The following is a 16,695-nucleotide window of genomic DNA, read 5'->3' on the forward strand; positions in this document are numbered from 1 at the left end:
TTGTTTTGGTTTTCTTTCTTTTTTTATCTGGTTAGCGCTTTTCCTCAATAAAATTAAATACGTGAAAGAAAAGTTAATATGTGAGTCAGAAAAAGAAGCATCAGACAGCCGAAGGAGGAGCACAACAACAGCCAGCGACTTTACCCGAGGATATTAGCTCAGAGCTGGGGTTAGTAAGCTCCAGAGGGCCCTGGCTGCAGCTGGATAGAGCTGGGAGAGGCGCCTCCAGTGGGTCGGCTGCCAGGGCAGACGTGGAGGCTGCGCTGTCAACAGAGTCACCCTCCATACCGAAGTCCTCACCCTTTTTGCTATCAAGGCCATCATCGCCATGGCAACCCTCTTCTCCGTCATCCAACATGTCTGTGAGTTGTTAGTAAGGCGGGACATGATAAGAAGAAAAAAAAAGGTTAAATAAGAAAGAAAGGAAGTTTGTTAGTTTTAGAAAATTCAGCGCCTGAAGCCAGGTTTCCATTAGCAACATGAAATTTGGTAGGAATGTTTCTCGTGAGCAGGTCCACAAAAAAGTCTTGAGATGCCAAGCCTGAAAAGACAAAATCTGCTGGTTTGGTTTGCATTCTTTCTTCACAGACAAACGTCTACTTGAATATTTTGAAAATTCAGCCACTGAAACCAGATTCCTGTAACGAATTGACGTTTGGTAGGCGTGTCTGTCATACGGAGATCCATAAAAGTCACATGATGGCCATGGCCAAAAAGGCACTTAGGTCTGACTATTTGTGTTGAAGGCCACCTGACTTCAGCCCATTTCAGCGCGGGGGTGTCCTTCAGAGATAAACCTTAACTAGAATAATTTTAAAACTGAGCTCTTACAAGCAAATTTAGAAGGATTAAACTACATAACTACATAACTTTCATTAGTAGACACCAAAAATTCTCAAGGACCCATGCCTGAGAAGACACAGGAAGTTTGACATGTTGATCGGAAGTGGCCATTGTAGAATAATTAAAGACATTTCCAGGAATAATTGACACACCGTTTTTACTCCCCCTCCCCCCCGCCCAATATTTGGAAAATTACGTCCCGAAATATGGGTTGCCCTATAAACTTGAAATTTGGTGGGCATGTTTATCACTAGTAAACCCACAAAGAAGTCTCAAGGCACGGGGGGGGGGGGCTTCCACTTGTGTTTGGAGCCACCATTTTAGACTCATTTCATCCCATTTCCAGGGATCCCATAAAGAAAATTATTCCTACGCAACTTAAATTGCTATCGCTGGAGAATAAAAATCAGCATTGGATATGGGTGGAGCATGATAATAAAGTTTGATGACTCACCATAAAAACAATCAATCACAGCATTTTCCACTTGTTTTTTCTTTTCTACTCATCTTAATTTGCTAGCTGCGATGCACAGCGCGCTTGCAAGTGGCTGGGGTTTAATTAAAGGCGCTAGAGTTGGAAAGTTTCTTTGCAGGCAGAAACACGGCGGGTGGAGGGGACTAGGCTGAGTTGCATTCAAGGAGAATGACAGAGTGAGAGAGAGAGAAAGAGAGAGAGAGAGGCTAGGATTAAACCGTTCTGCTCGGCAGGCCTTGTGTAACGCCGCCCACAGCACTTCTCCTCTTCCTCTGGCTCAATTTTTAATGAGATCAACAATTAGTGCGATTCGGTGACGCTGAAGGTGCAACTAATTCAATCTCAATCATGGACGTACTTTGCCTCGCTCCTGATTTGAGTCATCTTTGTTTTGTTTAGTCCTCCTAAAGACAAGCACATATACACACTGGTCCAGAAGTTCCAAATGTTTTGCTCAAGGACACTTTGTCAGTGGACAGTCGCAGCTGCGATTCAAACCTTTCGATCCTTCGGTTACTGGATGGCCCGTTCTGCCAAATGAGCGATTTGCTGGTACCATACCAAATATAAATAAAAGGTAATGAGGAGGGGCGGCCCCGTGGTCCAGTGGTTAGCGCGTCGACCTCACAGTGCAGAGGGGGTTCGATCCTGCTGGCTCTGGCCTTCCTGTGTGTTTGCATGTCGTGCCTGCGTGGGTTTTCTCCGGGTACTCCAGTTTCCTCCCGCATTCCAAAAACATGCATGGCAGGCTGGTTCAACACTCTAATTTGTCCCTAGGTTTGATTGTGAGCACGGATGGTTGGTCATCTCTGTGCGTCCTGCGATTGGCTGGCAATCGGTTCAGGGTGTCCCCCTCCTACTGTCCGAAGACAGCTGCGATGGGCTCTAGCACCCCCCACGACTCAAAATTAATAACCCGCCTGTTATATTTGACAGTAAATATTTCTACATACCCCCTGAAATGTGCGTGCATACCCCTGGTCGGCAAACAGTGGTGTAAAACTTCAAAATACTTCTCAACCTGTGATCGTCCTTGATCCTAATGACACTTTTGATGAAACACCCATCTTGTCCATCATCTTGCATAATAAACATGGCCGAACAACGGAGGGTTTATCGTTAACATATCAGACGCAAACAACGACGGCAAAGGCTTTGATAACGCTAATTTTCATAATACCCCATCATTTGTAGGAAAATGGAAAAGCAGCAGGGAGTGTCAATGGCAGAGCTTCACAAATCCGACTATTAGACAGCTTGGCTATTGGGAGGCTAAAATGGCGTCGCGGTGTGTTGTGTTGATTAACAATTACCGGTTGATCCAGACCCATGGTCAGCGCAAAATGATATTTTGTTGTTTTTCTTTGAGGATTAGCAGAACCCCTTGAGAGAGCATAATAGCAATGTGTGCTTACAGTGTTAGCATAGCAAGTAGCGTGTTCGTGTGTGCGCTTGCATGTCCTAACCTCCAGCCAGGCCAGGAGCCTTGCCTCCCTTCAAAGTGCCGCCGGTTGACACGTCCAGGTTCATGTCTGACATCTTGACTCCTGATCGAGCCTCTGCGATCAGCTGCCTGGCTCGCTCACGCAGCTGACGCCGCCGCTCGGCATCCCGCTCCTGCACAAAAACATTTGCAAAGCATTTTCATCAAATTATGTCAGACATTCATTGTTCATTGTCACTGCTTTCCGAATTGATTGATTAAAATCGATCTGGGAAATGTCATCGGAAAAATGCTGTTAATTTCAAGATTATTTTGCGACTCGGGAGACTTCCGCAACAACTCTTTTATTTCAGCTTCTCGAAACTTGAGCTCGGTAAATAGTTTCAGCAGGTTAAGAAAACGAAAAGGTTTTAAGAAAACCATTAAGTATTTTTGGGATACTTACTCCCAAAGTCAACAATTTTGACAAATCATTCCAAATTGATCTCAATGGGATGGATAAAATGGACAACCGTTAACATGTCTTACTGGGAGTCCTACTCAAAATGAACACTTGTAGCCTACACAAACACGCACAATGAATACATATACAGTATTGAGCCATCGTCATCGGCCCCGTGTCAGGAATGCCATATTCGGCGGCGGTTCAATCTGATTTAACTGATAACAAGCGCACGCACTGCACACACACATGCACGCTGTGAGAGCAAACACTTAAATGGCAGGTAAATAATGACCATCCCGACAAGCACACATCAGCGCCCGCATCATGGTGTCTGTTTTTAAAAGGCCACAATGTGGTGCAAAGGTAAACACAGCACATTATTACAATACATTTGACGCACTTTCCGCACACCCTGTAGGAGCCGTTCCTGCCTGAAGTTATTTAACTCTCTATAAGTAACTTCTCCCTGCTTGTGGTTTCCTATTAATCAGGCTTCTCCATATTGAAGCAAGGCTTTTTTTCTCCCCCTCTCATTTTTTTTTAAGGTGCCCGCCTATTCAAGCGAGGCTTCCATTAATCCATTAACAAAACAAGCAGCACCCCGCTAATGAGCTACATCTCTCCATTTCCATGTCAATTGTTTGTTTGTAGCCATTGTCGGTGCCGGGGACAATGGTGCTGCATTGTCAAGGCAGGCAACTTTAATGCACTCTGTGAGAGAGTGTGTGTGTGTGTGTGTATGTGTGCCCAAGGGGATCCCTGAAGGGAGATGGGAACAGACCTTTAAAGAGATAATGATACACACACATTAGGGAAATAGGGGGAAGGAAAGACTAAAGAATTAAAAGTGAGAGAAGATAATCATGAGTGTAAAAAAAAAAAGTTGACAGTGTGGAGGAGGGCGGCTGCCAGGATAATAAATTACAAGAAACAAATAAATGCTAAATAAAATAAAAGACAAAACATTTAATAACCAAATACAGTACTGGATGTAAAGAAGAAACATTTTGCGACAAACATGAAAGGCTCCACTGACTTTAAAATATTAAGTGTGAATATTATTTTTTCCATATATTTTTCATAAAAAATATACTGCATTGTTAGAGCGCTTTGAAGTGTTTTTCTTGACACAAAATACAAATCGACAAAAATCCTGTCTAAAACTGCTAATGCGACTGCAATACATTGAATATTTTTTTGCCAGCCTTAACTCTACAAAAGCATGTGGACTTGAGGTTGACTGCCAGAAGACAGCTGGGATAGGCTCCAGAAGTCCTGCGACCCGAGGGATGGATGGACTTGATATTAACAAAAGTTTTCAAAGTCTTCGACAATAAGTGACATATGCACACTAAACATTAGTGCAAGGTGCCTATATTATATGTTTCTTAGTCTTAGGAAGAATACAAGCAAAGCAGCAATAACTGACAAAAGCATTCTGAAAATCATAGCAGTGCGGCATTCCACAAGGCTCAATATTAGGACCTCTATTTCATAAGCAAGTGTTTGCTTCTGTTTAATTGAAAAAGGCAATTTCATAGTTGCACGTGTTACATTATTGTCCGTTTTGTTCCTTCCATTGAAGACAAAGCAGTCTGAACCTTTATTTAGTATGCAAAAAGCTTCTCGAAGCAGAGACAAAAGCCAAGCAACAGCGGTAGGATTGGTTCATGAATAAACATGACTCGGCTTTTCTATTTCTCATTTTAGTTTCCCTTGCAAAAATGACTTTCCCTCTTTTGCTTGTAATTATCTTGAATTTGACTATGTTTTTCATGCGGCTTTTATGAGTGTAATATGATAAACGGCAATGTCACGGGCAGCGGGCCTCCTGGCAATGAAATGATTGCAGATACGGACACAACCAGCAGGTTTAAGGGTAGCAATAAGCAATAGCGCGTGTGCCCCAAACACGATGGGGAAAAACACCATGTTCTATTTTTTGGTGTGCAATTCCGGGGGGGACACAAGATGGGGAAATTGACTGTGTCTGTCCAGGGGCAAGGATTAACTCTTTGGAAAAAACGCATGTGACCAGCGCCACCCGAGCGCAGTCAGCTATAAAGACACTGATTAGAAAATAAGAACACGTATCGGGACACTATATTGTAAAGGACAACATGTTATCTCGGGTGAGACGTCTGCAGAAAACAGTGATTCAATGACGACAATGTCGCTTTTAACACGTGTTTGGCATAAAAACACATAGTATCTAAAGGTAGGAACACACTCACTCCACCGTCAGTTAGAGCAATGTCAGTAGAACTGGAGGTAAAACACCGATAGTGTGAGCAATGAAAACCAAAAAGCAGCCATGAATGACATTTTTTTCCTGAATTCCCAATATTATCATCAAAGTTTGATGCCATGTTCCACCCATATTAAAAGACGAGCAAAAATCATCTACAATTTATGTTACAATTTTTGTCTGGGTTACCTGCTTCCGATTCAGCCTCATTTGGGCAAATTCCCTAGTAAAAGCTTGAGCCTTAGGATTCATACCAAAACGACTGCTTCAATCCAAAATACACAAGAACTTTCGTATCAAATCAGCAGCCTCTAAGACGCTAAATAGGGATAATAATCATGTTCTAAACGGGTGTGTTAATTAGTGTGACAGTGTTTGCCGGTAAACCATCTCAGGAAAAACAACGTCGAGATTAGTGAAATTTAGCCAACTTTTCACTTACCAAGTTGTGATTGATTACGCATTGTTCTGCAGAACAGAAAATAGATCTCACACAATGGAGAGCCAATCAAGTAAAGATCTGACACCACCTTGTGGACAGTATCCATGCCTCTATCCATTTTCCGATCTGCTTATCCTCACAAGGTTCGCGGGGGGTGCAGGAGCCTATCCCAACCAATCTCAGGGCACACAGAGATGAACAACCATCCATACGGACACTCACACCGAGGGACAGTTTTGTTCAATCTGCCTGCCAGGGATGTTTTTTGGAATATGGAAGGAATCCGGAGTACCCGGAGAAAACCCATGCAGGCTGGGGAAAACATGCAAACTCCACACAGGAAGGCCGGAGCTGGAATTGCACTGTGAGGTTGAAGTGCTAACAACGGGACCACCGCCTCTTGTGGACAGTAGACGGTTGAAATTAGCTTGCTCAGACTAATTGTTTAATAGTGATGGGAAAAAGTAAACAATGCCATTTTATTTGCTGAAATACAACTTGGAGATGCAAACCTCCCGCACAAAGCTAACCGGCCTCCAACTGATGTGATCAAGAAGAAAAAAAAGCAGGGAAAAAAAACGGAAAAAAAGGATGAGAAAACCCGGTAGTCGGCGGGAAGCGCTGCTACAAGAAAAGAAACACAGGGAGAAAGGAGACGTTTTGTAAATGGCAACAGCGAGAACAATCCCGTTTGTCGTTGACCGCTGGGCAGCTCCAGGGGGAAGAGGGGCTCAACGCTTGAGTGCGAGACTGAGAAAGAGGGCTCCTCGGTGGGCTTGGCGTCTGGACGACGGCTCCTCTCTGCTCTGGAGGTTTTCTCTCTTTCCATTTTTTTTTTTTTGAACAGCAGAACGTTTGTCGCCTTGGTTGCTCTTTTTCTGTGCGCGGAGGGCATGCACTGCTGGCTACGTACAGAGAGCTGGCGTGGGCACGCGGCGATGCCACACATCCACACACAATCACTAACTGGAAAAGGGGGTTGCCAACCTCCCAGATAGCCAGCCAGTCTGGCAGCCAGTCATGCAGGTCCAGACATTTGTCATGACAGGCTAATTCACGGTCGAGAGGTGCTTTAGGTCTCTATCTCACCCAACCACATGCACCACACACACACACACAAGCTGACGTTACACACCGTTTACAACAACATAATGATGAGCAAATCATGAGATGCCGGGTTCTCTTGATTCATCGGTTGGTTCATTTTTCATTGACTTTCAAAGTCAGCATTTTCCCAACTTTTTTTTTTCCTCAACTCAACTGTATTTATGGAGCACTTTAAAACAACCGCTGCTCTATTCAAAGTGCTGTACATGGAGCAAAGATCAAATACACAACGATAAACAAAAAAAAAACAAAAAACAAAAATTAATAATGAAGACAGCAGAAAGCACAAGGACACTAAAATTAAGATCAAGTCTGAGTCATGCTGAGACAAAAGCCAAAGAATACAAAAGAGTTTTGAGATGGGTTGTGCATGATAATGTTCTGTATAAATGACACAGAAAAGGAACAGAGCCAATGACACAGTATTTTTCCGACCTTTGGGTATAGTAACATGCACGCTAAGGCGAATATGACAGTGATAAAAGAGGAAAGCAAGAAGACGAACTTGAGACCGTGCCAGGAGCCGAACCAGATGTTTGTAATCGTAGCGTTGGTCAACAACATTATACAGTGTTAACTTCAGTTTCTATGACAAACTGGTATTTCAAATGTTAGTTAATAGTCTGACGAGTTAATTTTTAGCTGTAAAATTTTGATTTTACGATTTTTGTTTTTTTCCATGCAACATTGTTCTGTAAATACGACACAAAAGTGGGACGAAGACAAAGCGGACATTTTCTGCCTATGGAGGGAGTATCAGAGCTGTAAGAGGTGGGACAGCATTTGGTGTGAAAAGGGAGGTAAGGATCAAATTTGGTGCTTGGTGGGCCGCTGTTTCATTGGCTTATTGACATTTCTCTGGAAGCATTTTCTCGATAGTGGTTAACTTTGAGCTTTTACGAGCATCAGGAATGATAAAACGGAACTTAAAGTGTTACTAAAAGCAAAAAGGACTACATTCGAGACCCAACTGAAATGAAGTCTCCATGAAATCAATGAATGATGCTACTGGTGGTTTCCAGCTGTTATAGACAGCTGATGTCATACATTCCAGATTTGTTTTTATGACGTTTTCCTGTCATGGTCTAGATTTAATGTACAAAGCCGCTATCGTTTTAATGAAGGCGTCCGTCGGCTCTATTGATAGGCGCACAGTACAGTGGCTCTTCTTTAATTCTTTATCAAATGCATTGATCGCCGTGGGCTGCGCCTTGCGCGACCATTGATCCGCGCACTCCGTCTGGAGGCGGACGATAAGCTCCCCCTTTCCGTCTCCCCCTCACCCGCTTTTTTTTTCTCACCCCCTTTTTGTTGTGAAAATGGAGTCAGGAAATTTCTGTCCATTTGAGCGTTTGTCAACGGCACATCGGTGTTGAATTTGAGCTGTGACAATTCTGTTGCGAGGCAAATGTGATACTGATGTTGCAGTTTTTACTGTTCATTTATCACACAATTAGCCAGACTGTTCAAAGTGTTACTGTAGCAGTGTTTGCTAAAAAGATGACAAACTACGGCTGTAGCACGCTCCTAAAAACAGAAGTTGATAACGATGTCATAAATAAGCAGTTTCTTGCATTTTGTTCTCTGACCATATCCAATCCAAATTGAACCATTGCATTAAATGTCACATGCCACCAAAATCAAATTATTCACAAGGTTTTATGCATAACCTGGGTCAAAATTAATCCCTGTGGTTAGTTATTTGCACATATTAGTCTACGAAAGGCAAAATCCTGCAAAATGAGCCAAAATCAAGGCGAAGTGGTGACGTATTTTGTGTACCTGCAGACAATCTATGGGAGTTGCACTTTCTTAAATAATGTTTTAGACTGCTATTATTTTGAATCCATTGTATACAATATTTTGTTTCTTTGAGAAATTTTCATTTTCAGTACGAGCATTTTTTAAAATATAGTTTAACACACTTTTATATGCAGCATTTTGTTCCCTTCCTGTGCCAAACATCAGACGGTAACTTTAAACCAAGGTCTCCACTGGACCCGGATATATTTTCAGACATTCGGATAATTATATCATCGCTCATCTTTGCCACTCCATCTTTAGAAAGAGGGTCTAACTAAATGAAGTACAGTACATCTACAAAAGCACAAAACGTATTCATCAATCAATTACAAAGTGTGAAACCTCGTGTGTCAGTGCTTGACAAAGAACACTTGTGCGGATGGACGGGTAGAACAGGATGCGCACATAAACGTCAGTAACAGGTGAGCAAGATGGGACGGCTTTGCCCTTTAAACAGATGGGATAATTGCCTTGAAGCAAAGGGGGAAATAAACACTCTGTGAACTTTGTAGTTCGCACAGGTAACATGTCAACGTTTGTGCACCTTGAAGTAACACAAATATTGACTTTTTATGGTAATTTCTAAAATTAGAATACAGTAGAACTCCTCCACAAGGAAATCATGGCTTTCAGGGAATGGCTTTCAAACATTTTTCACACTAAGGGGTATTTTCGCACTTGTAGGTTTTGTTATAGAGGAGTTTCACTGTATAAGACAAAAAAGGCACTAACTTAACCTTTTTGACCGATGTGGTACCAAGCTGAGAGCCTCAATGCGTTACATGTAACGAACTCTATTCTGCAAAATAAGTTTTATTGATGTATTTATTTTTTAACATTTGAATTGCAACCTCCTTTGCACAATAAATATCGGCACTGTAGTATCCGAGCATTTTGACGAATACGGATATACGGGATCCCATCCTTCCTCTCTCTGAATAAAGTAGCATCACTCGTAACAGTTATGTTCAAATATACAGTGGCTGTCATTCCAAAACAAAATGTGTGTGCGCGCTGGTGGGTGTGCCTGTTCTGTTGACCTATGCTCTCCCTCCTGCCATCCCTAATTGTAGCCCACAGTGACTGTTGCTTTCATGTAAGGTCACACAGGTCCACTCCTCTCGCTTTGCTTCCCGTGTGCTCTCACAAACACTTTCATTCTCTCTACCTCCATTTCCATCCTGAGTTTACACTGCCCTAAAAAAAATTAAATAAAAAGTATTGAAACTTGTGACTGACAGGAGAGGTTTCAAGCTAAAGTGACAATTCATCGATTTATCAAATTGATTTTAATCATTTTTAAAAATAGTCATTGAACATAAAATCCTCCGACTTCAGCCTCTTAGCAGCAACATCATTCTCTGATTTCCCTCGTCCTTCATAAAATCACAAATTACCTTTTGTTTGATCAAACATCTGCTTTTTACGTTGGAAAATAATGATCCAACGAGGAAGTGAGAATAATTTTTATGCCGTTTTTTTTTTAAATCACAAAACAATACCAAATAAACAATGAAAATTGGTTAAAAAAGTAATCGGGAAAATTTTGTTTTGTAGACTTAAATGCAAAACAACATCCTATTTGATTAATCGATGAAATAATTGATTCTAAACATATTCAATAGTGACAGCCCAAGTGCTAGTGGACCTGTCATGTATGAGCAACGGCTGTCTGATCTGTGTGACTTCAATTGACATGTCTGTGAAAAAGGGTCCGGAAAAGGTCAAATCGCACTTCCATTCTAAAAGATTTGAAAAATGAGTCTTGAGTTACAAGCGTGATCATGGAATAAATTAAACTTGTATTTCAAGGCACCACTTTATTTGTCCAATTGCTTGTCTTTTATTTATTTATTTTTGAGACCCGTTTTGGGTTGAACTTTAATTTTGCACTTTTTTTTGTGCCGCTCCACAGTTTGAGAGCTCGTTATGCAAATTGCGTCATGTCCAGTTACTTTTTGTCCATGGCGTCTTGTCTCGCTTGAGTTCGTCTTGTTCATTAGCAGACGAGAATAGTAATTTCACAGCGGCGTAGTCATGTTAATTGTCACTGTGATGACGATGATGTGTGTGTACTTGTTCACTGTGTGCGTGTGCCTGTGTGTGTGTGTGTGTGTGTTGAGGACAGACACATTCCTCCGTGTTTTCCAGGTAAGAGACTTCCCTGCTCACTGACTCGTTGAGATTCCTATAATTGGGTCCCGTTTGATTTTTGCCGACGTGAGACCCCCACCTCGCTTACACGCCTCGACCCTCGCCGCAGAGGGGACGCCGGGGTCTCCGCTGCGCTGACCCTGACGGCTCCCCCGCCATCGGCTGCACTCTGAACCTGACTCTGCTGCTTTTCCCGTCATTCCTTTTGTGGCCAAAACAAGAACGGTCCCCTCCTCCCTCCCGAAGTCGTCGCCTCTGCTTTTTCCTCACCAGCTCCCAAGCACAAGGAGGCTGTGTTGTTTGCGCCACTGTGGCAGAAGTTTAAACCTCCAAGTCCCCAGCCTCTTCTATTTTTGTTGCTGTAGATTGCAAATTTCTCCGTTGCGGGACAAATAAAGGTTTCTTCATCCGCACTTTTTTAACTCAGCTAACCCTTTTTTCTCCAAGCGCCCCTCCACCCTTTTCTTCCCTTCTTTTTTTCCCACATCCTTCACCCTCCTCTTTCCCTCAGTCTCTTCTTTTTGAAGCATCTGCCCCAAATGAAACTAAATAGTTGGCCTGGGAGTTCCTTTGCACCGTGTGTGTTGGAGTGTGTGGGGAGATGTGTCGTGTCTGAATCGGCCAAAGGAGAGATCAAAGAGTGTGTGAATGTGTGCCCGCGCGAGAGTGCCAGTGTGTGTTAATGAGCAAGAGTAATGCAGCTTCATTGCATCACAAGAGCTGATCGGGCTGTCAAAAGAAGAAAGCGGTAACACACACCCGCGCACGCACACACTCGCTCACATGCCTCGTGTTCATGTTTGACACAATCGCTTGCAGCACTTCAAGAGGGAAAACGTCAAATGTTTTATGTTCACCTTTCAGCTCCTCCACGAGTCATGAAGCCAATTTAAAAGACTGCGGCGGAGACCTTAAAAGGTCCGACACGATGCTAAAAGTTTCCAGAAACATAGCAGACATTTAACTAACATTAGCAGTCGACGACGACAGATTTTTTTTTTTTTTTAATATCACAGTGGGGTTGAACAATCTCCTGAATTTCTTGACTTCCCTACCACAAATCAAGCTGCCTTGCATTAGTCACGATACCGACACGTAACGTTTACAAATATGATGAAATTACATGCAGCGCGTTAGCTTAGCAAGTTAGCATTTTGAGAGGAGCAGCATGGTGCTGATTGGTTCGCATTGCCTGTCAGAGATACATGCCGGTTGATTGTAAGCCTGGTGGGAGAAGAGGGGGGGGGACAGGATTTCATGTGTGGGATAGTTGATACAACAGATTTTGTCGATCATGCCTTGTCTCGAATTGCGATTTCGATCAAAATTAGTAGTAGTTCAGCCCTAGTACAGAGGCATACCACAGGGAGCCGAATAAGGTAATCTTGTTCAGATTAAATTTCCAATCATCACCAAATTGATAAAAACGGCAAAAGAAGTATGAATAATTTTTTTAAACGGCATTTCACGCGACATTAGCAACCGACGCAAGACGACGCTCCCTCCCCGTCAACCCTTTCTCCTTAGCCACTTTCCAGTCTGCATTAATTCAATTAAGTCTTACCTTATGCATGCTAAACAGCACGGCAGCTACTTGGACGAGCGGCAAGGAAGATGGCGAATCAGGGCTGATAACACACATGCACATACGCACACTCACGCTAATCAAAAGAAGACATCGAGTAATCTAATCTGAATCACTGGCAATTATCAGCGCGTTGGCCTCGGGGGGCCCGTCGCCTTCCTTTGATCAATTCTTTCTATTAAAAAAAGTGTAAACAATTCAATAGGAGCTTGGGTGGTGGGATGGCTGCTGGGGATGTGGGGGTGGGATGGGGGTGTTAGCGCAGAGTGGCTGTCCTTGGAAAGTCAGACAGACGGTCGGCCATCTCGGAAGACGAGGCAGGACGGCGCCGCACCTTCTTCTTCTACTTCCTCAAAGGTGTGCCGCAAAGGCGGCTTTGAATTAATTAGCTTTCCTCCCACTGCAGACCTTGGAAAGTCCTTGGAAAGGGCTGCTTGTTTGTTTCCTCTGGATTACGTGCATGTATTTGCATGCCTACAGTAGAGAAAATTCAAGGGCAAGCATTTCTCTTTACGGACTCGCAGCTGCTGCCTTTTAGATATTTCATTACCAAAGCCGGCGTTTATATGAGTGTCATTGCCTGTTCTCTCTCTTCAGCGTATGACCACTGTGCCTTTGCCATGGTAACTCCCAGAGGTGGAGTTAGAATTTGAGGTCACCAATTTCAGGAGTGCCTTAGCCAAAATTTATAAAAGACTCAACTTGACTTTGGCTTATTATTCATGAAACTTGACTTGAATTACAAGTCTGGCCAGTTTACAGTTGAAAATCTGCATTCAATTTATCGAGGAGGATACGATATGTTTCATATCCATCCACAATAGCTGAAAATATGTGACGGAAAGAAACTGTCCGGCAATCCATTTTCGAATCAGTTTATCCTCATGAGAGTCACGAGCATGCTGCAGCCTACACCTGGAGTCTTTGGGCAGTAAGCGGGGGACACCATGAACCGGTTGCCAGCCAACCGCATGGCACACAGAAACGAATAACCATTCACGCTCACACTTACATCTAGGGACAATTTAGAGTGCTCCATTAACCTGCCAGGCATGTTTTCGGAATGTGGGAGGAAATCAGAGTACCCGGAGAAAACCCGCACTGGGAGAACATGCAAATTCCACACAGGAAGGACGGAGACGGAATCGAACCCTGCAGCTTTGTACTGTGAGGCGGACGTGCTATCCAATGTTCCACTATGCCGCCTTGCAGAAACTCCCAATTTTAAAAAATAGTTTTAACATATCTCAAATCATTAAAACACACAAAATTGTCTGGCCATGAGCTGTGTTCGACAGCAGTTCCTGCGCAAGTGTCCTCCGTGCGTATAATGCTCCTCAACAGTTGCCAGTGCACTTCTTAGCCATGGATTTACGTACCCAACAACTTTTTTAAGATCTTTTAAGTTTCATGTCAGTTTTGCATTTAATTGAGAAGACAATACAGCATTGGACAATAAGGTGCTTCATCTTGGAAACGTTTAAAAGGACTTCATTGAACCTTTAAAGTTAAGACATGAGATGTACTTATGAATCGCACATTATTCCAACCTCTGCTAGCTCCTGCTGGATTGCATTATGTTCAGTGGAGCATGTTGGCAATTTCTCCCTCAAATGTACTTTTCCCCCTCAACTCTACAGATGTTTTTGCTGTGGGAAAAGTGGACACATACTAGCCTGGTGTGTCATGACGATTCGGTGGGTAGGGGTGAGCAAATAGCAAGAGGACTGTTTAAAGGGAAGGAAGGAAGTTGACATGACAGCTTTTGACACGGTCAAGAGAGTGTGAGCACAAGTTAATGAGCAGGAGGTCTCCCTCTTGGCTCTGGAGGACATTTTTGGTCAAGAGGGTGCAGTGAAGAAAGCACTTTCCACCAGTGTTCCACTGCAGTAGACCAACTTTGCAATCTTACAAGATATTTCAATTCTGACACGAGTTTCACTAATGGACAGGAAATTGCGTGGGCATGTCTGTCATAACAGGATGAAAGTCTTAAGATCCCATGCCCAAAATTTAACTGCGTTACAAATATTTTATTTTCAATCACAGCTATGCAATTAGTCACTTTCTCCGTTTCACCCCTTAGCGTCAAGATTTTTGCCTGTTTTACTGCTGCTTCTCCTCTCTCCTCTCCTCTGAGAGGGGGCTAGCTAAATGAGGCAATTAGCTCAATCAGGCTGCTGCTGTGAGGATTTTGCTGTGAAAGAAATTAGCCCATGCTGTCAGATATACCATTAGACACAAAATTGGGCAGACATTTCTATCATAGCAGGATTTACGAAAACATCTCAAAGGAACCATTACCAAAATTGAATAGGAAGTATTAGAAGTTTGGCTTGGTTGAAGCAGAAATTGTAAATATACCAATTCAAATGCGAATGAAAAGTAGCATCGGCTTCTGGATTGTTATTCCTTCAAATCACAAATATTCATACATTAACGCTGTGGAAACACGTACACACAGGTAACAATATTCAATGGCACACATTCTTCCCAGTCTTTGAAAAATGAGTTATATTAATAGCTTTCAATCGCAACTTTCTTCAGTTCGTATTCTAAGTGGGTACACTCCCACAATATACGTCACCACACTGCCCGAGAGGCCAAAATCCGCAGGAACTGCGGATTTTTGTCTTTGTTTTTTCAATAATTATTGTGGTATATTCCTATTTTACCTTCTTATTAATTTATTTTATCCTTGTCCTTTAAAGGTATATTTGAAGTTGAGTTTTCAAGGACTGACGGAATTTAAACCCAAAGACTTTTTCTTTTTTCATGCCATTACACACGTTGACATGACATGGCATGCAATAATAATACCGCAGATCTCAGGTTCACCCAGTAATTCCCAAAACATGTGGAAATATCATGAGATAAAATAAATGTGATTAAGAGATAAGATTAATGCTTATTCAAGGCATCAATCTGTGTAAAGATGCAAGGCTTCAAAAGTGCGGCCAGAGCAGTATAAAAGTGAAAGAAAGAGTGAAACTCACATCGCAGACATTGGTGCCTCTGCCCGGTGTGGCAGCAACACCTGTGTTGGGGACGCTCTTGTTGCCGGCCTTCATGGCGGCGTCCCGGCGGGCCTGCTCCAGGAGCAGCCGGGCTCGCTCCTTCAGCTCCTCCTGGCGGGATAAGCCTTTCTGCGCAAAGAATCAAGACACCGTGTACAGCAAGGTTATACTAAATTACATGAATCTGATAAATAAATTTTAAAAATCCCCATTGTGAGATGAACACATTATTTTTAGAACAAAAATTGAAATTGGGTTAAAGACAACAAAGATTAAGGTAACTCGGTAGTTTAATTTGGGGCATAATAATGGCATTGGGTACTTTCTTCAGCACTGTTCGTGCAGAAAATGTATGACAATGGCATCGATCATGTAATCAGCCCATTAATCAAATGACTAATCAATAGCTTGATTGATAGATTGATCGATCTGCTGTTTATGCAACAGCCTGGTTACCTTCTCCACAGGAGGACTTGAAACAGGGGCAGCTGCCGGTTCCTGTAAAAAGTGAAAACAAATGTGAAAGACTCCGTCTACACTGGTGCAAAAGAATCATTGCGTGTATATAATTCAGTTTTATTTAACCTTTTCGTACAGAACATTTGAATAGAATTCAAGATGTTTTTTTTATTTTGTTTTTTTAGCTATAAAGTGTAAACTATAATCATCAAAAGTAGTGTAGCCATGAAATACTGTATTTCTCTCTTTATATAATATTATACAAGAGTTTCATAAATGATTAATGTCATATATTCATACGTCAGACGTTGACACACCATAATGTGGATGAACCCATATTTTTCTTCTAAAACTTAATTACCTTTATTCACCAGTATTTTGAAGAGAAATTGTGTTTTTATTTTAAACAGTTGATTTGCATCTTTGAAAATCTAGAAAAGCTGTACATTATCTGAACCAATTTAGTGGAACCTATTTTTCTACATGGTGCTTTGTGTGCCGTGTCAAGAGTCATTTTTAGTACATGTTGCAGGCCACTAGAAAAAAAATGCATCGCGGTCCGCAAATGGTTCGCAGGTCATAGTTTGAACACATTTGGTTTAAAGGATCTGGCACAGGTAAAAACATCGAACAGTATCTCGATATTGTGGATTTTCACTTATCGTGGGTGAGT

At 42.3% G+C, this 16,695-nt stretch overlaps 1 protein-coding gene across 4 annotated transcripts in view; it reads right to left on the reverse strand.

Moving 5' to 3' along the window:
* ehbp1 (EH domain binding protein 1) overlaps window positions 1-16,695 on the reverse strand; it is a 102,854-nt gene that overhangs the window by 31,746 nt on the left and 54,413 nt on the right. For 3 of the 4 annotated variants that reach the window (XM_052080151.1, XM_052080150.1, XM_052080154.1), the window contains 4 exons: window positions 16,020-16,061; window positions 15,543-15,692; window positions 2,785-2,935; window positions 145-360 (listed from right to left, as the gene is read on the reverse strand). In XM_052080151.1, coding sequence (XP_051936111.1) covers window positions 145-360; window positions 2,785-2,935; window positions 15,543-15,692; window positions 16,020-16,061 — 559 coding nt within the window. The remainder of the gene's footprint in view (window positions 1-144; window positions 361-2,784; window positions 2,936-15,542; window positions 15,693-16,019; window positions 16,062-16,695) is intronic. The other variant, XM_052080153.1, reaches the window with a different exon arrangement.

This window comes from Hippocampus zosterae, chromosome 11 (genome assembly GCF_025434085.1).
Source record: "Hippocampus zosterae strain Florida chromosome 11, ASM2543408v3, whole genome shotgun sequence".
NCBI lineage: Eukaryota > Metazoa > Chordata > Actinopteri > Syngnathiformes > Syngnathidae > Hippocampus > Hippocampus zosterae.